General features: G+C 44.0%; 1 protein-coding gene across 3 annotated transcripts in view; it reads left to right on the top strand.

Moving 5' to 3' along the window:
• Positions 1 to 826: 826 nt before the first annotated feature.
• The window catches only part of EMP3 (epithelial membrane protein 3 (MAM blood group)), a 30,585-nt gene continuing 8,892 nt past the window's right edge, over positions 827 to 22,519 (top strand). The window contains exons 1-2 of one of the 3 annotated variants that reach the window (XM_060780411.2): positions 827 to 1,093; positions 13,807 to 13,892. In XM_060780411.2, the coding sequence (XP_060636394.2) occupies positions 13,815 to 13,892 (78 nt within the window). In that variant the 5' untranslated portion in view covers positions 827 to 1,093; positions 13,807 to 13,814. Of the gene's footprint in view, positions 1,094 to 7,597; positions 7,711 to 13,296; positions 13,441 to 13,806; positions 13,893 to 22,519 lie in introns of those variants that run through there. The other 2 variants (XM_060780409.2, XM_060780410.2) reach the window with 2 other exon arrangements.

The following is a 22,519-nucleotide window of genomic DNA, read 5'->3' as shown; positions in this document are numbered from 1 at the left end:
AATCTATTTGAATCTACCTCTGGCTTGTTAACGAAGTGCAAAATACATTCCAAAGCCCATTCTTTTGGTGTGGTATGGCCAATGGATACTTGAAAGCAGAATACTTGAATTCCCATGTTGAACTGAAACTCCCGGTGTGTTTCATCATTGGTGATGATTGTCAGGATGGTTGGGAGATGCAGTCCATTAGTATGGAGCCACACATTCCCATCTCTTGTCAAAGGATTGTTGTAGGCCCATGTAGGGCATGAGTGGAGAAATAGGGAGGGGTGCACATGCTATTTTGGTTACAGTTTCAGGGAAAGGCTAGAGCAGGCATGGGCAAACTTCGTCCTTGCTCCAGGTGTTTTGGACTTCAACTCCCACTATTCCTTACAGCCTCAGGCCCCTTCTTTTTCCCCTTCAGCCGCTAAGCAGCTGAAGGGGAAAAGGAAGGGGCCTGAGGCTGTTAGGAATGGTGGAAGTTGAAGTCCAAAACACCTGGAGTAAGGACAAAGTTTGCCCATGTCTGTTCATGACAAATTCCAAATCTGATGATTCTATTGCCTTGAGACTGAGCCATGAGTGCAAAAGTGGTGCCAGACTGCATGACTGTAGTTCAGCCCTTCCTTGTCTGTATGAGATAAAGGAAAGGATGAGAAGAGAGCTGCCAGGGCGCAGAAGGGGACCGACCAAGGAGAAGGGGAGAAAGTGGCAGAGAAGAACAGCAAAGGAGACCCATGAGACACGGTCTACTGACACACATGTGGAGGGGGGGGGGGAGAGAGGGAGGAAGGGCTCCCCCATCCTGTGCCAGAAGGGATCCGGCCCTCCTCCTTCCCTCCCTCTCTCGCTCCCCATTTCACCCCCTTCTTTGGGGCACCAAGCCAGCCACGCGCTCCCTGGTCCCACCCACGGGGCCAGATGCCAAGGGCAGGGCTGGGTGAACGTGGTGATGCGATGGGGATGAACTGAGCTGGGTTGGTTTGTCAAAAAGGAAGGAAGGAAGGAGGAGGAGGTGGTGGTGGCAAGAGGGCGAGGGGGTGAAGTCAGAAGAGGAAAGTTGAGGCGCAAGAAGAGCCGATCCCGAAAAGAGACCCCAGGAAGCATCCAGGTACCCTTTTCGAGGCGGAAATTGGGGTGCTAGGACTCCTGGGGTTGGCAAACAGGGGGGTTGGAGGGATCTGGGGGGAGTCTGTGGGATGGAACGGATCCCCAAGGGGTTTATTGTGGAGGGAGGAAGATCCGATCCTTTAGAACAGAGCCACTGGGTCAGGCAGGGTGGGGGGGGGGGGGGGGAAGGGTTTCCAAGAATGGGAGAGAAAAACGAAGCGCATCCCTTTGACGCATCAGGATGTCGGAGGAGGGAATTGGGGAGGGGGGCTCGGAGACGCCACAAACGCGCCCTTCCTTCTGCTTGCCAAATCCTTCATCGTTTGGACCCCCCCCCCCTCCTTCTCCCTTAAAATCCCACATCTTCTACGAAATAGGAAGTGCTTCTCCATCCAGCCCTCCCTCGCCACGATCACGCGTCTTCGCAGACTTTTGGTCTCTCTAGACCTGAAGCGTTGGCATTTTTATGCCTTCTTAGGGAGCATCTGCACTGTAGAAGTAACGCAGTTTGACACCTCGTTAAGGGCCCTCCCACATAGCCCTATATCTCAGAATATCAAGGCAGAAAACCCCATAATCTGTGTCGACTCAGATAACCCAGTTCAAAGCAGATATTGTGGGATTTTCTACCTTGATATTCTGAGATATAGAGCTGCGTGGAAGGGAAGGGATCCAAGAAACATGTAGTTTTACAAGGCCTTTAGCTAAAGAGTACTATAGAAGCAATGCAGGTTGGTATTACTTTCACTGGCGTGGCTCAGTACTTTGTGATCCTGGGAGTTGTAGTTTTACAAGGTCTTTGCCAAAGAGCCCTGTGGCCTTACCAAACTGAGGATCTTAGGGTTCCATAGCACTGAGGCCCCTTCTATATTGCCATGGGACTCAAATTATCAAAGTGGATAATCAACATTATCTGCTTTGAACTGGATTATCTGAGGGCCTTTCCACACAGCCCTATATCCCAGAATATCAAGGCAGAAATCCCACATTATCTGGGTTGTTGTAGGTCTTTTCGGGCTATATGGCCATGGTCTAGAGGCATTCTCTCCAGAAGATGCTTGCCATAGATGCAGGCGAAACGTCAGGAGAGAATGCCTCTAGACCAGGCATGGGGAACCTTCGGCCCTCCAGGTGTGGTGGACTTCAACTCCCACAATTCCTTGAGGCTCGGCATTCGCCCCAAAGGCTTACCGAGCCTCAAGGAATTGTGGGAGTTGAAGTCCACCACACCTGGAGGGCCGAAGGTTCCTGACCCCTGCTCTAGACCATGGCCATATAGCCCAAAAAAACCTACAACAACCCAGTGATTCCGACAACCCACATTATCTGCTTTGAACTGGGTTATCTTGGGGCCCTTACACACAACCCTATATCTCAGAATATCAAGGCAGAAAATCCCACATTATCTGAGTGTGGCCTCAGATAAACCAGTTCAAAACAGATATTGTGGGATTTTCTGCCTTGATATTCTGAGATACAGGGCTGTGTGGAAGGACCTTGAGTCTACATTGCCATATAATCCAGTTCTAAGCAGATATATAAACTCCATTTTCCTAGTTTCCAACAAACCTCACAACCTCTGAGGATGCCTGCCATAGATGCAGGCGAAACATCAGGAGGGAATGCTTCTGGAAACATGGCCATACAGCCTGGAAAACTAACAACAACCCAGATAATGTTGATTTTATACAGTTGTGCAGAAGGAACCTGAGCCATGGCAGTTCAAGTGGTTCCAAACTGTATTAATTCTACAGGGCGGATGCAGCCTTGGCCATTCTTGGTTATTATTTGTTGGTGATTTAGAGCTATGATAATGCATCAAAGGCATTTCTGTTCCATTCTAGGGTTTTTTTTTCTTTCTCAAGGGAACTGACTCTCGGGCTGGATCTACACTGCAATGTTATCCTGGTTATCAGAGCAGATAATCCACATCTGCTTTGAACTGGATTAGATGACTCTACACTGCCATATAATCCAAACTGGATAACCAGGTGTAGATCCAGCCTCATTGGATGCATCTACACCACGCATGGGCAAACTTTGGCCCTCCAGCTGTTTTGGACTTCAACACCCACAATTTCTAACAGCTGGTATTTGGATTTAAAGTCCAAAACACCTGGAGGGCCGAAGTTTGCCCATGCCTAATCTACACTGTAGAATGAATGCAGTTTGATACCACTTTTAACTGCCATGGTTTGATTGGGGCATTGTAGTTTTATTTAGCTTACTTTGCCAAATATACTGGTGCGTCACCAAACTATGACTCCAAGGCTTCTATAGCACTGAGTCATGGCAGTTCAAGTGGGATCAAATTGCATTCATTCTACATTGTAGATCAGTGGTTCTCAGCCTGGGGTCCCCAGAAGTTTTTGGCCTTCAACTCCCAGAAATCCTAACAGCTGATAAACTGGCTGGGATTTCTGGGAGTTGTAGGCCAAAAATATCTGGGAACCCCAGGTTGAGAACCTCTGGTGTAGATACACCCTTCATTTCCACCCTTTTTCGTCAGGGCAAAGATTATGTGAGGGAATTAGGGAAAGACCCTTAATGTAATCTACAAAGTGCCCCTCCCTTGGTTTTGGCCCAAACTGTGACCTCAACCCCAGAGGGTTTTCAAAGCAGAAGTTGGGGCGGGGTTTTGCAGAAAAGGAAGGAGATCCTCACTCCCACATCCGTGGTTTTTAGTCAGAAGTGTGAGAAGGTGTTAAAGCGAGGTCAAACTGCATTCATTCAATATTGTAGATGCAGTCGTAATGGAAATCTTAATGTCAGGAATCTCTTAATGATCTTTAAATGTCAACAGTGCATTGAAGAAACAGAGAGAGACCTTATAGGGCAGTGTTTCTCAAGCTTCCTAATGCCGCAACCCCTTATTGCATACAGTTCCTCATGTTGTGGTGACCCCCAACCATAAAATTATTTTTGTTGCTACTTCATAACTATAATTTTGCTACTGTTATGAATTGTCATGTAAATATCTGATATGCAGGATGTATTTTCATTCACTGGAACAAATTTGGCACAAATACCCGATACGCCCAAATTTGAGGGTTGGGGGGGGGGGTATAGATTTTGTCATTTGGGAGTTGTAGTTGCTGGGATTTATATTTAACCTACAATTAAAGAACATTCGGAACTCCACCAACGATGGAATTGTTGGAATTGGCACACAGAACTCCCATGACCAACAGATAATATTGGAAGGGTTTGGTGGGCATTGACTCTGAGTTTTGGAGTTGTAGTTCACCTACATCCAGAGAGTACAGTGAACTCAAACAATGATAGATCTGGACCAAACTTGGCACTAATACTCAATATGCCCAAATGTGAACACTGGTGGAGTTTGGGAAAATAGACCTTGACATTTGGGAGTTATGGTTGCTGGGATTTATAATTCATCTACAATCAAAGAGCATTCTGAACCCCACCAAACTTCCCATACAGCAGTCGTTCTCAACCTGTGGGACCCCAGGTGTTTTGGCCTACAACTCCCAGAAATCCCACCCAATTTACCAGCTCTTAAGATTTCTGGGAGTTGAAAGCCAAAACATCTGGGGACCTACAGGTTGAGAACCACTGCCATACAGAATCCCCATGACCAACAGAAAATACTGTGTTTTCTGGTGGTCTTTGGCGACCCCTCTGAGACCCCCTTGCAGGCCCCCAGGGATCCGGAGCCCCAGGTTGAGAAAAGCTGCCTTTTAGGGAGATATGTTTCTCTCTTGCTGAGTCTCTTTTAATCTTCCCTCTGTAAATATCCTGAAGGCACCAGATCTTGGAAGATAAGCAGATTCATCCCAGATTAGTACTTGGACAGCAGACCACCTACCAGTATCTGATTCTGTAGGCTATATTTCAAAGGTGGGAAATGGCAAAACCACCTCTGAGTATTCCTTGTCTTCACTAAACCTCACTAAAATCATGGAGCCACCATAAACTGACAAGCAACTTAAAGGCACACGCACACCAGATGTACTGTATTCCCTTTTGCTTTCATTTTTCTGCTTCTTCAGTTGATTAAACTCAATCTAGATATTTTAGGGCGTTTACGAGGATTCAGACAGACTTCTTGGAACAGCCTGTGCTCAAATTGAAAAGGAAGAAAAACAAAGAAGTTGCTGGCTAAATTTTGGGTTTTCTTCCCCCACTGGCAACACGTGGCATAAAGGAGAAACGAAAAGGCTTTAGATAAAAAAGCAAGTCTCTTGAAAGAAACTGTGTTCCTAACAGGAGGTTTAAAGTGAAAATCATAATAAAAGATGTAAAGGAATCCAGTAGCATTTTGAGATAAAGGAAAAGACATTTCCAGCACAAGCATTCTTCGGCTCCTGTGTTGGATGAAGTGGACTGAAGCCCAGAAAAGCTTTATTTTCGTAGTCTTAAGAGGATTTTTTTTTACAGTACCTTCCCCACCCCCAAACAAAACAATCTTTTGTGTTATTTTAATAAGAATTTGCACTTCGTTAAAAGGTACGCTAAGGCTGCTGTGATATGTACATGGATTCAAAAGTGAAGGTCCATTGAATATAGGAGGCCCAACCCAGTGATTCATTCCAACTAGAGGGAATCATTTAAATGTATTGTCGAAGGCTCTCATGGCCGGAATCACTGGATTTCTGTGAGTTTTCCGGGCTGTATGGCCATGTTCCGGAAGCATTCTCTCCTGATGTTTCGTCCACATCTATAACAGGCATCCTCAGAGGTTGTGAGGAGGTCTATGGGGAAACTAGGTAAGTGGGGTTTATCCATCTGTGGAGGGGAATGTTCAGGGTGGGAGAAAGAACTCTCTGTTGGAGGCAAGTGTGAATGTTGCAATTGGCCACCTTGATTAGCCTTGAATAGCCTTGCAGCTTCAAAGCCAGGCTGCTTCCTGCATGGGGGAATCCTTTGTTAGGAGGTATTAGCTGGCCCTGATTGTTTTCTGTTTGGAATTCTACTGTCTACTGTTCTACTTTTAGAAATTTTGTAATACTAGCAGCCAGATTGAGGGCCCACTGGTGGCGGAGTGGGTTAAACCACTGAGCTGCTGAACTTGCTGACCAAAAGGTTGGCAGTTCAAATCTGGGGAATGGGGTGAGCTCCCGCTACTAGGCCCAGCTTTTGCCAACCTAGCAGTTTGAAAACATGCAAATGTGAGTAGATCAATAGGTACTGCACCGGTGGGAAGGTAACCATGCTCCATGCAGTCATGCTGGCCACATGACCTTGGAGTGTCTATGACGTCAGCTCTTCGGCTTAGAAATGGAGATGAGCACCACATCCCAGAGTTGGACGTGACTAGACTTAATTTCAGGGGAAACCTTTACTTTTACCTTTAGCCAGATTTTGTTCATTTTCATGAGAAGACAAGAGTTCTTTCTCCCACCCTGGACATTCCACAGATATATAAACCATGCTTGCCTAGTTGCCAACAGACCTCACAACCTCTGAGGATACCAGCCATAGATGTGGGAGAAACATCAAGAGAAAATGCTTCTGGAACATGACCATACAGTCTGGAAAACTCACAGCAACCCATCAATGCTTAAGTAATCAATGCTTAAGCAAATCAAGTAACTATTGTCTATTATGGATGGAGATTGTGGGAAAATTCCTTTCCGGATTTCAATTCCCAGAATTCTGTAACTGATATGGATTCTGGGGAAAATCCATGCTGACTGAGAAAAATAGTCCAGAAAAAGGAATTTTGCCACACTGGTCATGTACTGAAGGATTTGGGGAGGAAGCTGGAAGAGAGAGATCCCTATAAATTGGGCACTAAGGGAGACTCCAGACTCCTATTTCGGCACCATAGGTGCATATAGACTGTAGAATGAATGTGGTTCGACGCCACTTGAGCTGCCATGAGCAAATGCTATGAGATCCTGGGAGTTGTAGTTTGGAAAGGCGCCAGCACTCTTTACCTAAATCCTGTGTCAAACAACAACTCCCAGGATTCCATAGCATTGAGCTGGTGGCAGTTCAAGTGGTGTCAAGCTACAGTCATTTTCCAGTGTAGACCAGGCATGGGCAAACTTGGGCCCTCCAGGTGCTTTGGACTCCAACTCCCACAATTCCTAACAGCCTCAGGCCCCTTTCTTTCCCCCCTCAGCCGCTTAAGCGCTTAAGCGGCTGAGGGGAAAAAGGAAAGGGCCTGAGGCTGTTAGGAATTGTGGGAGTTGGGGTCCAAAACACCTGGAGGGCCCAAGTTTGCCCATGCCTGGTCTAGATGCACTCATAGACTAATCCCACTCTGAAAGGATTAATGGCTGTCTGCCTTCAGTGCCTGGATGGCTTGTCCTTGAGAAAGGATGATTTAACACACACACACACTTCTAAAAGTAGTGGAGTATTGTTCAGGACAGGAGCAAACTCGAAATCCAGCATTGAGACAGTAAACTGGAACTACTGTAGTGTTTGGGAGGTGATTGGAAGGTGACAGCCATGGGGAGGAGCAGGTGGGTGGGCTAGAAATACATGTAAATTTCCACCTTTCCCATTTGTAAGTTCCTGGATCAGTTTCCAGCCCACCCACTGCTGAGTGAGTGTGTTTAGGATTGTGCTGCAATCCAACCCAGCAGACTTCCTGAGGAAACATGCATGGCCTTTTAATTCTATGGGATTCCTCACTAACTTTGAGTAAGTCATTCAGTAAACATTTTCAAAACTTTATTTTGTGCATGTATTTTCTGTGTTTTTACTGAATTTATCGAATTATCTCTGGTTTAATCTAGCTCAAATTTTTGTCTCTTGTGTTTTCATTACCAACTTGGCTCTATCAGCATAGTATATGTGTATGTTAACTTATGGTGATCCCATTAATTTCATAAGGTTGTAGGATAAAAATCCTTGAGATTCACATTTGTCCTCCAGATCTCTCACATATCAAGTAAAATTCTTCCCACTGTTTAAACCATCTCTTGTTGGTTGGAATGGGAAACTTGGAATGGGCAAACTTGGATCCTCGGAGTGTTTTGGACTTCAACTCCCACAATTTCTGACAACCTCAGGCCCTTTCTTTTTCCCCCTCAGCTGTTAGGAATTGTGGGAGCTGAAGTCCAAAATACGCTGAGGGCCCAAGTTTGCCCATGCTTGGTCTACCTCAGTGGTTCTCAACTTTCCCAATGCCGCGACCCCTTAATACAGTTCCTCATGTTGTGTTGACCCCCAACCATAACATCATTTTCATTGCTACTTCATAATTGTAATATCGCTACTGTTATTAATCATAATGTAAATGTCCGATATGCAGGATTTTTCATTCATTGGACCTAATTTGGCACAAATACCCAATACACCCAAATTTGAATACTGGTGGTGTTCAGGGGAGATTATTTTTGTCATTTGGGAGTTGTAGTTGCTAGGATTTATAGTTCACCTACAATCAAAGAGCATTCTGAACTCCACCAGCAATGGAATTGAACCAAACTTGGAACACAGAACTCTCATGACCAACACAAAATACTGGAAGAGTTTGGTGGGCAGTGACCTTGAGTTTTAGAGTTGTAGTTCACCTACATCCAGAGAGCACTGTGGACTCAAACAATGATGGATCTGGACCAAACTTGGCAAGAATATGCAATATGTCCAAATGTGAACACTGGTGGAGTTTGGGGAAAATAGAGCTTGACATTTGGGAGTTGTAGTTGCTGGGATTTATAGTTCACCTACAATCAAATTACATTCTGAACCCCACCAATGAGAGAATTGGGCCAAGCTTCCCACACAGAACCCCCAAAACCAACATAAAATACTGTGTTTTCTGATGATCTTTGGTGACTCCTCTGACACCCCCTTGTAACCCCCCCCCCCCGGGGTCCCAACCATCAGGTTCAGAAATGCTGGTCTAACTGGTGAATTTTGTGTCTGTCTTCAAGTTGCCTGCTGACATGGTAACCCCATGACTTTCACAGGGTTTTCTTAGGCAAGGAATACTCAGAGGTGGTTTTTTGCCAGTTCCACTCTATGACATACACCCTACAGCACTTAGTATTGGTTGGTGGTCTCTTGTCTAAGTATTAACCAGGGCTGACTCTGTTTAGTGTCCAAGATCAGACAAGATCTGGTGCCATTAAGGTAGTGTATTATTTACACAAGCTTGTTAAATGCCAACATCATCCTAAAATTTAATTAACTTGGGGCAATCTGACCAGGAATGTTTTTCAACCTGGAAAGCATCATTTGCAAAAGCATATTATACTAAACAGTAAGTGCAATAGAATTATTTGTGAAAAACAAGATCAGACATACTGTGGTTCAGATAGCGGGGGTGCTCCAAATGTTGTTGGACTGCTGCTTTCATTGGCCCTTCCCAGCATAGCCAGTGATGAAAAGGATGTTAACAGACCAAAACCATCTGGAGGGGGCTATCTCTTTCATTTTCAGTGTACTGTACATCTGGAATGGGCATCCCAACTAGAGGAAATAATTTAAAATGTGCTGTGAAGTTTTCTGGGCTGTATGGCCATGTCCCAGAAGTATTCTCTCCTGATGTTTTGCCCACATCTATGGCAGGCCGCCTCAAGAGGTTGTGAGGTCTATGGGAAACTAGGCAAGTGGGGTTTACGTATCTATGGTATGTCCGGGGTGGGAGAAAGAACTCTTGTCTTCTTGGCCACCTTGATTAGCCTTGCAACTTTAAAGTCTGGCTGCTTCCTGCCTAGAGGAAAGTAGTTCTTAAGCTGGGGTCCCCAGATGTTTTTGGCCTACAACTCCCAGAAATCCCAGCCAGTTTGCCAGCTGTTAGGATTTCTGGGAATTGAAGGCCAAAAAATCTGTGGACCCCAGGTTGAGAACCACTGTAGAAGGTGTTAGCTGACCCTGTTGTTCCCTGTCTGGAATTCCCCCCATTTTCTAAGTTTTGTTCTTTATTTACTGTCCTACTTTTAGAGTTTTTTAAAATACTGGTAGCCAGATTTTGTTCATTTTCATGACAGGACAAGAGTTCTTTCTCCCACCCTGCACATTCACAGATATATAAACCCCACTTGCCTAATTTCCAAAAGACCTCACAACCTGCCATAGATGTGGGTGAAACATCAGGAGAGAATGCTTCTGAAACTTTGCCCATGCCTGGTGTACATATTTAGGAAGAGTGCGTCCACACATGCACATGCAAACATAATTTTGCAGCACTGAAAAGGAAGCAGAAAAGAATGAAACAGCAATGTGGTAGATTATAAGATCCTAAAAGGCTGCCTTGATATATCCTCAAGTGTTCTTTAGTTTAAAATCATCCTGGCACATCTTGTTAATTATTCTCCTCCATTTTATTCTGATCCTAAAATTAAAGATTTCTCTCTGTTCCTTTCCCCCCTCTCTCCCCCTTTTTGTATGCGAAAGTAAACAAGGATAGCGAATTCCTTATTTTCCAGGGCTACCAGCATCCTTGAGTCAGAGATAAGAAGTCTGTGAAGTTTGTAGTTTATGTGATAATAGTAGATTGCGGGCTAAAGGATTAACTTGGAGAGGAATGTGTGCCCTCCTACTGTCCCAATGTGGGGGACAACCCACGTGTTAGCTACTTCCAAAATGTCCTTGGTTTTGCTTTACTCCTTTCTGCTTTTCAGTTTACTTCAATTAGTGTAAACAATAGTTTGCACTTGCATTAATTCAACAGGGGAGAGTTTTGCCCTTCCTAGTAAATTCAGACACAAGCAAATTGTTGCAGCCTCCCCTAGTTTTTGTGTTTTCCCCCTAATTAATAACTCAAGACTACGTTCTAATGTTGTTTGACCACATGTGTCACAGGTTTTGCCTGGAGGGTAAGGGAATGGGATGAAGTAGTTCGATGTTGGAGAAGTTAGAAGCTAAGACTTGTGAGAGTACATCTATAACAGGTATGGCCAAACTTGGGCCCTCCAGGTGTTTTGGACTTCAACTCCCACCATTCCTAACAGCCTCAGGCCCCTTCCTTTCCCCCCTCAGCCGCTGAAGCGGCTGAGGAGGCAAAGGAAAGGGCCTGAGGCTGTTAGGAATGGTGGGAGTTGAAGTCCAAAACACCTGGAGGTCCCAAGTTTGGCCATGGCTGATCTACACTGTAGAATTAATACAGTTTATCACCAGCTGTAGCTCAGTGCTGTGGAATCCTACATTCGTACTTTGGGGTAGGCTCCTGACTTGGTAAACTACAACTCCCAAGACTCCATAGCACTGAATCGTGGCAGTTTAAGCTGTTTCAAACTGCATTAATTCTTGAGCGTAGATGTGTCCAGAATCTTCTACACTGAAAATGTTGGTAGAAGGTAAGGGGTTTAATTGCCTGAATCCAATTGTTTGTCCTAGCTAGAAGAAATCCTTTAAATTAAATTGCTGAATGGCAAATCAATACTTCTGTCAATCACCTTGATTCAGTGAGTCTACTCTAATGAGGATTAGCAGCTGAATGTGCATCAACATTTTTTCCCAGAGGGAGAGTGGATACTTTTTAATTTGGGCAGCCCAATAATTTATTTGTGAAGGCTCATTTGCAAAACACTGGATGGTTTCATAAACCTTTATCTTCTTTTTACTAACACTGTTTTTAAGCATATGCCACAAACTGCAAAATGTAAAAGCAACAAAAGTATGCTTGCATATAGGCACGCATGATGTCGGTACTCTTGTTGGGAAGCTAGGATTAGACATGGCTTCTTTTACAAGCATATATGGTGGCAAAATTGAAATAAAATTAAAAATTAAAGCCCTGGCAGACTGTGCAAAAAGAATCTGCAAAGCCCACCTCCTCCAAGGCGAACTGAACCACCTAAACTAGGCTCTACAGGCCAATGGAGACTCCACCACAGACATCAAAAGAGCTGCAAGACCAAGAACAAGCCACGAGACTCAAGACAAAGATCCACCCAGAGGAAAAGTGTTCTTACCATACATCAAGGGAACCGCTGACCACATAGGGAAGCTGATGAAGAAACACAACCTACAAACTATCTAAAGACCCACTAAGAAAATCCAACAAATGCTACATTCAGCAAAGGACATGAGAGATCCCCTCACCTCTGCAAGAGTCTAACATATACCATGCAGCTGTGGACAAGTCTACATAGGGACCACTAAATGCAGCATTGCCCAAACACAAATCAAGGAACATGAAAGGCACTGCAGACTACTTCAACCAGAGAAGTCAGCCATAGCAGGGCACCTGATGAACCAACCTGGACACAGTATATATTATTTGAGAACACATAAATGCTGGACTACTCCAACAACTACAATGTCAGACTACACAGAGAAGGCATTGAAATCCACAAGCATGTGGGCAAATTTCAACAGAGGAAGAAACCAAAGAACAAAATCTGTCCACCAGTATTAAAAAAACTCTAAAATCAGGACAGTAAATAAAGAGCAATACTAAAAAAAAGAGGAATTCCAGACAGGAAGCAATCAGGGCCAGCTAACACCTCCCAACAAAGGATTCCCTCAGGCAGCAACCAACCAGACTTTGAAGCTACAAGGTCATTAAATGCTAATCAAGGTGACCAATGGCAACATTTACACCTGCCTCTAGCAGACAAGAGTTTTTTCCCACCCTGGGCATTATTCCACAGATATATAAACCCCACTTATGTAGTTTCCAACAGAGCCCTCAACCACTGAGGATGCCTGCCATAGATGTGGCTGAAAGGTCAGGAGAGAATGCTTCTAGAACATGGCCATACAACCTGGAAAGCTCACAACAACCCAACATTGAAACAGCTGTGAAAAAAGCTAAGATTGTCTCTGTGTGTTTGGGTGCCTTCGAATCACCTGTTGACCTATTACAATCCTATGGATTTCATAGGAGTTTCTTAGCTAAAGAATGGTCACAGATGGCTTGGCCAGTTCCTTCCCTTGCAATCTAACCTACAGCACCTGGTATCCATTTGTGGTCTCCCATCCAAGAAGTAACTCAATCAGGTATAATTCTTCCCTTTATATGAGACACCAAAATGGTTAGGGGAGCATCTGTCCTGCTGTAAGGGGGGGAAAAGTAAGTCAAGAAATTGCAAAAGGTTTCATGCGAAGCCAGGGCTCATATTCCCAGCTTGCAGCTTTTTTTGGCGTTTATTTTTGTTTTGCCGTTTATTTTATACTACTGTAATTCCCTCTTTTTGCTGCTTGACAAACCGCTGGAGGGGCCTCTCATTGGGGCTGAAGCAGGGTGGGAACAGCACAGAGACAAGCTGTTTGCTCCCTCTACCCGTGGCTTGCCCACTGCTCACGTGATCCTACAACATCTGGATCATATTAGGCAAGGCCTAAAGCCGCAGGAATGCGAGCTGCTGAGTGGATGAGTCTGCATCCTAACTTCTCCGCTGTGTATTTGTGGGGCGGGAGATCCGTTACCGACAACAGACAGGATCCAGGCGTCCTGGGACAATTTTGAACAAACCGGTGAAGTTTGAATCATATTTTATGACTGATAGAAACTTGAGAATCTGGAGGTTGTGGGAGTTCTCTGGGAGGGAATTAAAGATTAGGACTTGGTTCTCTAAATGTAATTGTGGACCTTGGAAGAGAAATGCTTTTAGTAGTTAGAGTTACAAATGACAAATTATGGGGTCGAAAACTGGGGTTCTGTCCCCGGGGAGCAGAGATGCTCACTTGCTTAGGAGGAAACTGGGGAAAATATTTAGGCAATGATGGAGGTTTGGAGACATAGTTAAACATTAATCGGATTTTTGCCACTCCAGGATTGTGAAGAAGACAACTGGCTTTCTTTAGGAGTCTAATGTTACTCTCATTGTTTTTTCCCAACAGGTGTCAAAATGGGTTTCCTCCTCTTCGCAGTCACAGCCCTCCATGTCCTGATTCTCATCTTACTCTTTGTAGCCACATTGGACAAGGTGAGACCAATAGGACCTCCAACTTTTCCAATTTCCCCATTAATCCTCCATTATCTCACTTTTTAAAGATGCTTTTAAAATGTCTCAGTTTTTCTCTGTCTCCCTCCCATTTTCCGATGTTGTCCTCAGCTGGCTTCAATTACTTCAACCTGAACTCAAAGTGCGATACTCACTTAGCAGGTGGAAGGAAAGAGGAGGAATTGTGCATTTCCCAGGGCCCTCCCACACAGCCATATAACTCAGAATATTAAGGCAGAAAATCCCACATTATCTGAGTGTGGACTCAGATAACCCAGTTTAAAGCAGATTTTGTGGGATTTTCTGCCTTGTTATTCTGGGATAACTTTGTGGAAGGGCCTTGGGCCTCCTCCACAAAGCTGGATAAAATCCCACATTATCTGCTTTGAATTGGAATATATGGCAGTGTGGCCTCAGATAACCCAGTTCAAAGCAGATATTGTGGGATTTTTGCCTTTATATTCTTGGTTATATGGCTGTGTGGAAGGGCCCTGGGTTATCTGAGTCCACACTGCCATATATTCCAGTTCAAAGCAGATCATGTAGAATTTTATTCAGCTGTGGGAAAGGGGCCCCAGAAGTTGAGGCAAAAGCAGACTCCTGCAACTTCTCCTAGGGCCCTTCCACACAGCCCTATATTCCAGAATATTAAGGCAGAAAATCCCACAGTATCTGCTTTGAACCAGGTTATCTGAATCCACACTCAGATGTGGGATTTTCTGCCTTGATATTCTGGGATAAAGGGCTATGTGGAAGGGCCCTTAAAGAGGTGTCATAGATGCAGGCGAAATGTTGGGAGAGAATGCCTCTAGATTGAACATGGCCATATAGCCCGAAAAAACATACAACAACCCGGCCCCTAGTTTGTCTGTTTTCTCCTGTTAGTAACCTTTACCATCTTGGCTACATTCTGATATTGTTCCTGATTAATATGTTTTATTTTTAATTTACATATTCATAAAAAACAGTGAAACAAATCTATATACATGTATATATGCATGAACTAATACAATATTTCCTAACAACTATACAATATTTGTATTTGGTTATACTCTTCCCCTCCTCCCACCCCTACATTCTGATATTGTTTGGCCACATGTGTCCCAGTTTGTATTTGTGAAATAACAGAGATGACACAAAGAGGACAGAAGCTCGGGGCCTTTCGACACAGTCATATAACCCAGAATATCAAGGAAGAAAATCCCACAATATCTGCTTTGAACTGGGGGCCCTTCCAGACAGGTCCGATATCCCACAATCCGATCCCAGGTTTTCTGTTTATTCCAGATTACCTGGCAGTGTGGACTCATAAAATTCACTTTAAAGCAGAAAACCTGGGATCAGATCCTGGGATATAGGGCCTGTCTGGAAGGGCCCTCGGTTATCTGAGGGCCCTTCCATACAGCCCTATATCCAAAATATCTGCTTTGGTTATTTGAGTCCACATTCTGATAATGTGGGATTTCCTGCCTTGATATTCTGGGATATAGGGCTGTGTGGAAGGGCCCTGAGTTCACACTGCCATATATTCCAGCTCAAAGCAGAAAATTTTATTCAGCTGTGTTGGAAGGGGGCCACAATCTCCATTGCTTTCTTCTTTGAACCAGGTTTGCTAGTTAGCGGCTGAGGGGGAAAAGGAAAGGGCCTGAGGCTGTTAGGAATGGTGGGAGTTGAAGTCCAAAACACCTGGAGGGCCTAGGTTTGCACATACCTGGTTTAGATGACATAAGCTATCATCCCCAACCATTGACAGGGTTGGCTGGGGCTAATGGGAGTTATATCCAAAATGAGAGGAATTGTACATAAAAGAAAAGCTGTGTTAATGGTCTGGGAACCAATTTTGCACCCTACAAAAATAATTTAATGTTACGTGGTTTGAGCGTACGAACCGCTATACTACTGGATAGCGTGACTTTTAATAGTGAATGCAATGCTTTATATGTCTTAATGTGCATTTAATTTTAATTTTTAGCTTAAGTGTATTTTAACTGTTGGTTGTCCAAAGGCATTGAATAGTTGACTTGAGTCCCCTTTCGGGGTAGAGAAAGGCGGGATACAAAGAGAGTAAATAAATAAATACAACTCTGAAATCCAGGTTTGAATCCCTGCTCCGGTATGGAAACTGACAAAATAATATTGGAAGAGTCATGCTCTCTTGGCCTGAGATGAAAGCAAAATCACATACGTTGTGATAAAATCTTGCCAAGATCATTTTTGCCTTAAGGTTGCCATAAATCAGAAAAGACAAGACTCACAACAAAACAGTGCTCCTTTATTTGGCTATCTAATGGCCCTTGCATATGTTAATCAAAGTGTGATAGATCATCTAGTTCCCCATCTCACTTGAGATAGAAGAAGAAGGCGGCAATCTGGGTATGTCTGAGAGATTGTTTTGCTTGCAGCATTATCTTGTTCCCCTTTTGAGAAAGGCTGCGGATCCTTGGCCTATCTGGCCTCAAGGCGAGCTTTCCTAATGCTTTTACTGCTAGATGATGCCAAATTGATTACGAAACTAATAAATATATTTATAAAGGCCTTGGATAGTTCTGGCACCTACTCCCTGTCTGGAGAATAGACTCCCCTGCCCTTGAAAATGCAGACAATGGGCCTTTCAGTCCAAGATAACGAGAGCTGGCCCCCCCAAAAAGGTAGAAAATGGGCTTATTTCCCATAAAGTCAAGGCATTATTTTGTAAAAATTATTTTGGTACTTGTAAACATTATTTGTAAACATTATTTTGGCACTTGAAGCAGAAAATACCTTTCTTAGCAGCACAAATATAATGGTGGTAAATGTGCTATTTGCTTCCTTTTTTGACGTCATCACACTAGAGAATGAATCCACTTTAAACCCGGGTTCTACCTCCTGCAGAATTCTGGGGTTTGTAGTTTAGGGAGGAGCCTTTAACAGCCTCACTAAACTACAAACCCCAGAATTCTGCAGGAAGGAGAAACCAGATTTAAAGTGGATTCATTCTCTAGTGCGGGCATGAGCAAACTTTCTAACTTGGGGGGCCGCAAGCTAGCACTCCTTTCTAGGAGAAGGAAGGGAAGGAGGAAGGAAAGAGAGAAGGACGGAAGGAGGAAAGGGAGGAAAGGAAGGATGGAAGGAGAAAGAGGGAGAGAGGAAAGGAGGAGGAAAGAGGGAAGGAAGGAAAGACAAAGGGGAAGGAAGAAAAAAATCAAAGGGTGAAAGGGAAAGATGGAAGGGATGGAAGAAGGGAGGGAGGAAGAGAAGGGCAAATGAAAGAAGGAAGGAAAGACAAAAGGGAAGGAAGGTAGGAGAGAGGGAAGGAGGAAAAGGGAAAGAAGGAAAGATAAAAGTGAAGGGTGGAAGGAGAAAGGAAAAAGAGAAGGACGGGAGGAAGAGAAGGATGGGGGAAGAAAGGGAAGGATGAAGGAAAGAGAGAAGGAAGGAAAGACAAAAGGGAAGGAAGGAGAAAGAGGGAGAGAGGGAAGAAAGAGGGAAGGATGAAAGGAGAAAAAGGGAGGGAAGGTAGGGAGATAAGGAGGGAAGGGAGAAGGAAGGAAAGACAAAAGGGAAGGAAGAAGAAAGAGGAAGAGATGGAAGGAGGGAGGGAAAAAGAGGGAAGGAAGAAGGGAAGAGAGAAGGAAGGATAGGATGGTGAGAGAGAGGAGGGCCTGAGAATAGAGCCCAAGGGGCTGCATCCGGCCCCCCCGGGCATGGGTTTGTTCATACCTGCTCTATTGTGATGAAGTTGTTTATGGCATACCTCAAGTCTGCTGCTTTGTGTGTCTTTCCTCCTCTTTCTAGGGTTACAGTCAACCCTCCATAAAGTTGTTTCTCAAACAACAGGCCAGATTCCAGTATGTTACATATACACAAATAGATATATATATACACAAACACACTTAAGCAAGCCTTTGAAAATGCAAAAGAAACTCTTTCATTCACAGACCCTCTCCGACATCTGCCTAATACAGCTCAAGCATTTCATAATCTATGTTAAGAGACAGCAGTTGTTTGTATCTCAAATAAGGAGTTCCTTTATCTTTGGGGATTTACAATGTATCCTTTGGCAGAGCTCTCCCAAAAGAGAGAGAAAGGAATTCTTTATTCGGGAGACAAGAAACGACTGCAGCTTCTGCTGAGGAAATCTCCTAAAAACATTTGAAACAGGAATGTGGAGACAATTTTTCTCAGCACCTTTTGAGGGCCCTTCCACACAGCCACATAATTCACGGCCCTGCCACACAGCCCTGTATCTCAGAATATCAAGGCAGAATAACCCACAATAATACCGAATGCATGATACTCCACTTAGAAAAAATGAAATGCAAAGATACAGAATGGGGGGTGCCTGGCTCGAGAGCAGTACGTGTGAAAAAGATCTTGGAGTCCTCGTGGACAACAAGTTAAATGTGAGTCAACAATGTGATGCGGCAGCTTAAAAAGCCAATGGAATTTTGGCCTGCATAAATTGGAGTCTAGTGCCTAGATCCAGATCCATGTTATCCCTCTATTCTGCCTTTGTTAGACCACACCTGGAATACTGTGTCCAATTCTGGGCAGCACAATTGAAGGGAGATGTTGACAATCTAGAATGTGCTCAGAGGAGGACAACTAAAATGATCAAGGGTCTGGAGAACAAGCCCTATGAACAAGCCTTAAAGAGCTGGGCATGTTTAGCCTGCAGAAGAGAAGGCTGAGAGGAGACATGATGAGGGCCATGCATAAAGATGTGAGAGGAAGTCATAGGGAGGAGGGAGCACGTTTGTTTTCTGCTGCCCTGGAGACTAGAACGCAATGGAACAATGGCTTCAAATGACAGGAAAGGAGATTTCACCTGAACATAGGGAAGAACTTCCTAACTGTGAGAGCTGTTTAGCAATGGAACTCTCTGCCCTGGAGTGTGATGGAGGCTCATTCTGTGGAGGGTTTTAAACAGAGGCTGGATGACCATCTTTCAGGGGTGCTTTGAATGTGGTTTTCCTGCTTCTTGGCAGGAGCCTGGACTGGATGGCCCACGAGGTCTCTTCCAACTCTATGATTTATGTCATGTAGAACAGGGCTTCTTTTTCCACTCACAACCCCTTTCTGCCCAACCCCATGTATATAGATAATATAAATAGGTATAAATATCAAGTATTTATTGATAATAAATCAGCATTTGCAGGACTTGCTCAACAGGCTGATTTTTCCTTTTTGTGGAGTACAGCTAAAGGATTTTCTGCAGGATATGCATGTTGTTGCTAACAGATTTGGGTAAATGGGTGACATTCATAAACCTTTTACTGTTGCCAAATTTTTCGTGATTCCAACATTGAGCTATGGGGGGCCATTTGAGCTCAGGACCCACAGTTTAAGAAGCAGTGGACTAGATGACCTTTGTGGTCTCTTCCAACTCTTGGAGTCTATGTTCTATGAGGAACAACAGCAGGAACAAGCGTGGCGGGACCTTCCACACAATAATTTCAATCATGATCTTATTTTTGGAACTTGTAACCCAGCAAACCTGCTTGGATTTGGGTTATTGTGAGTTTTCTGGGCTATATGGCCATGTTCTAGTAGCATTCTTTCCTGATGTTTCGTCTACATCTATGGCAGGCATCCACAGAGGTTGTGAAGTCCCACAGGCCTCACAACCTCTGAGGATGCCTGCCATAGATGCAGGCAAAACATCAGGAGAGAATGCTTCTGGAAGATGGCCATAAAGCCCAGAAAACAACTGAGTGATTCCAGCCATGAAAGCCTTCGACACTACTTGGATTTCTTACTCTTCCCATCTCAACCTAAAAAACGTGGTGGGTTCCCCCCCCCCCCATTCCTATCTTTTCCTTCCCTTTCTTTTCAGACTGATAGCTCTGCCAGCGGCTCCATCTTGAGCCTGTGTTTGGGGGCGGATGTGCCATTTATTCTGCCACTGTGTCTGTGTGTACTTCCTTGTCTTCATTAAGTCCTGACAAGTATTTCCCTGAGAGCTGACAGCTTGCTGAAAATGGAACAGCATGCCTATTAACATAAGTTGGGGTTGTACCGTAGGCATGAATTTGGCTTCCGCTCAGCATAGACAATTTACATGTATTATTTTTAAAAATTCATTTAATATTTCAGACTTGATGTCATCGTTTTTTTTGAGATTCTTCCTGCCCTCCTTCCCCGCAGGAAACAATTAACACCGGAACCCTATGCATGCAAATCCCTCAATGTTTTAGGCTCCATTTGGAGCAGAAGCATCGCATTATGAGTTATTGTCGTTTAATTGTTGCTTCCTAAAGTTAGGCTTTTCCCCTGTAGCTTAGAGAAAAAAAGCTTACATAGAAGACAATTTGCATGTGTCTGAGATCGATAAATAGGGAAAGATCTAAAATTTCTTACACCATTCATAAATCTTGATTTGGCAGGGACAGTCCCCGGACCCAGCTACATGTCCATATAATACAGTTTCAGAATGCAGTTTAACTGCATTGAACTGGGATATATGAGTCTAGATTGCCATACAATGCAGTTCAGTGCATTGAAACTGCATTCTGAAAATGCATTGTATGGCAGTGAAGAAGGAACTCACATTCTTCTTCGTGGTCTTCTGTGAATCACACAACTGGGTTATCTGTGCCTGCACAGCACCCCTTTGGAATGCTCTCTTATCACTAAGCCAGTGTTTCTCAACCTTCCTAATGCCACAATCCCTTAATGCAGTTCCTTATGTTGTCGTGACCCACAACCATAAGATTATTTTTGTTGCTACTTCATAATTGTCATTTTGCAGCTGTTATGGATCTTAATGTAAACATCTGATATGCAGGATGTATTTTCATTCACTGAACCAAATTTGACACAAGTATCCAATACGCCCAAATTTGAATACTGGTAGGATTTATTTTGTCATTTGGGAGTTGTAGTTGCTGGGATTTATAGTTCACATACAACCAAAGAGAAATCTGAACTGCACCACTGATGAAATTGAACCAAACTTGGCACACAGAACTCTCATGACCAACAGAAAATGCTGGAAGGGTTTGGTGGGCATTGACCTTGCGCTTTGGAGTTGTAGTTCACCTACAACCAGAGAGCACTGTGGATTCAAACAATGACAGATCTGGATCAAACTTGGTGTAAATGCTCAATATGCCCAAGTATGAACACCAGTGGAGTTTGACGAAAATAGACCTTGTCATTTGGGGGTTGTAGTTGCTGGGATTTGTAGTTCACCAACAATTAAAGAGCATTCTGAACCCTACCAACAGTAGAATTGGGCCAGATTTTCCACACAGAACCCCCACGACCAACAGAAAATGCTGTGTTTTCTGATGGTCTTTGGTGACCCCTCTGACATCCTCTTGCAACCTCCCCAGGGGTCCCAACCCCCAGGCTGAGAAATGCTTGTGTACAGCCCCTCTGACCTCCCCTCATGACCCTCCCCCAAGGGGTCGCTACCCCCAGGTTGAGAAACGCTGCAGTAAGAAAAAAATATTCAAGCAGTCCCAAAGTTACAAACAAGAGAGTAGGTTTGTTCTTAAGTTGAATTTGTAAGTAGAAACAGGTCCATTTTTAAATATAGCTCAGGATACACACACACACACACACACACACACACACACACAAGCTTTGGATAGCATAGGGAAGGATTAACACCCATGTGGTGCTTGTTTTGCTATTTGTGCCCCTGTTGACAAGATTTCATGTCACTTTTCTGTCCCCGTGACAACTGGATTTTGAAAAAAATGGCTTGTTGGGGAAACAAGGATTGGTACTAAAGCTTCAGTGGATACTCTTTTTCTCCATGATTATTCTTTTAGGAGTGAATTTCCCTTCCTAGAGGTAGATTTGTCTAACTTCCTGTTGTCTCACCCCCATTCTCATAGTAGCCTCATCATATTAGAGCAAGCACGGGCAAACTTCGGTCTTTCTGGTGTTTTGGACTTCAACTCCCACAATTCCTACTAGTCAGTAGACTGCTAGGAATTGTGGGAATTGACGTCCCAAATACCTGGACGGACAAAGTTTGCCCATGCCTGCACTAGAGCGTGGATCCACTTTAAATCCAGTTTCTGCCTTCTGCAGAATTCTGGGGCTTGTTGTTTACTTGTTTATAACAAGTAACAAGAATAGGGAATTCTCAAAACACTGTAACAAGTAAGGACAACAGTAACTCTCCAATTCCTGCTTCCAATATGAGGGCGAATTTAAATAGTTTCTTAGCCTAAGAGGCCATCAGAAGTTGTTTAGAATAGAACCAGCGGGGATTTTGTCAAGAACAAATCCTGCCATATCTTTTTTTGATCAGGTCAGTGGTTTAGTAGAGGCTTTGTATATAATTTGTCTTGATTTCAGCAAAGTATTTAGAAAGGTTCCCCGAACTGGGTTGCTGTGAGTTTTCCGGGCTGTATGGCCATGTTCCAGAAGCATTCTCTCCTGACATTTCACCCACATCTATGGCAGGCATCCTCAGAGGTTGTGAGGTCTGTTGGAAACTAGGCAAGTGAGGTTTATATATCTGTGGAACACTGTCCAGGGTGGGAGAAAGAACTCTTGTCTGCTTGAGGCAAGTGTGAATGTTGCAATTGGCAACCTTGATTAATAATTGTAATTATAATTATAATTATTTATACCCCACCACCATCTGCCTAGTTTCCAACTAACCTCAC

The sequence above is a fragment of the Anolis sagrei genome, chromosome 6 (genome assembly GCF_037176765.1).
Source record: "Anolis sagrei isolate rAnoSag1 chromosome 6, rAnoSag1.mat, whole genome shotgun sequence".
In the NCBI taxonomy this organism is placed as follows: Eukaryota; Metazoa; Chordata; class Lepidosauria; order Squamata; family Dactyloidae; genus Anolis; species Anolis sagrei.
This window is presented reverse-complemented; position numbering and strand designations above follow the sequence as displayed.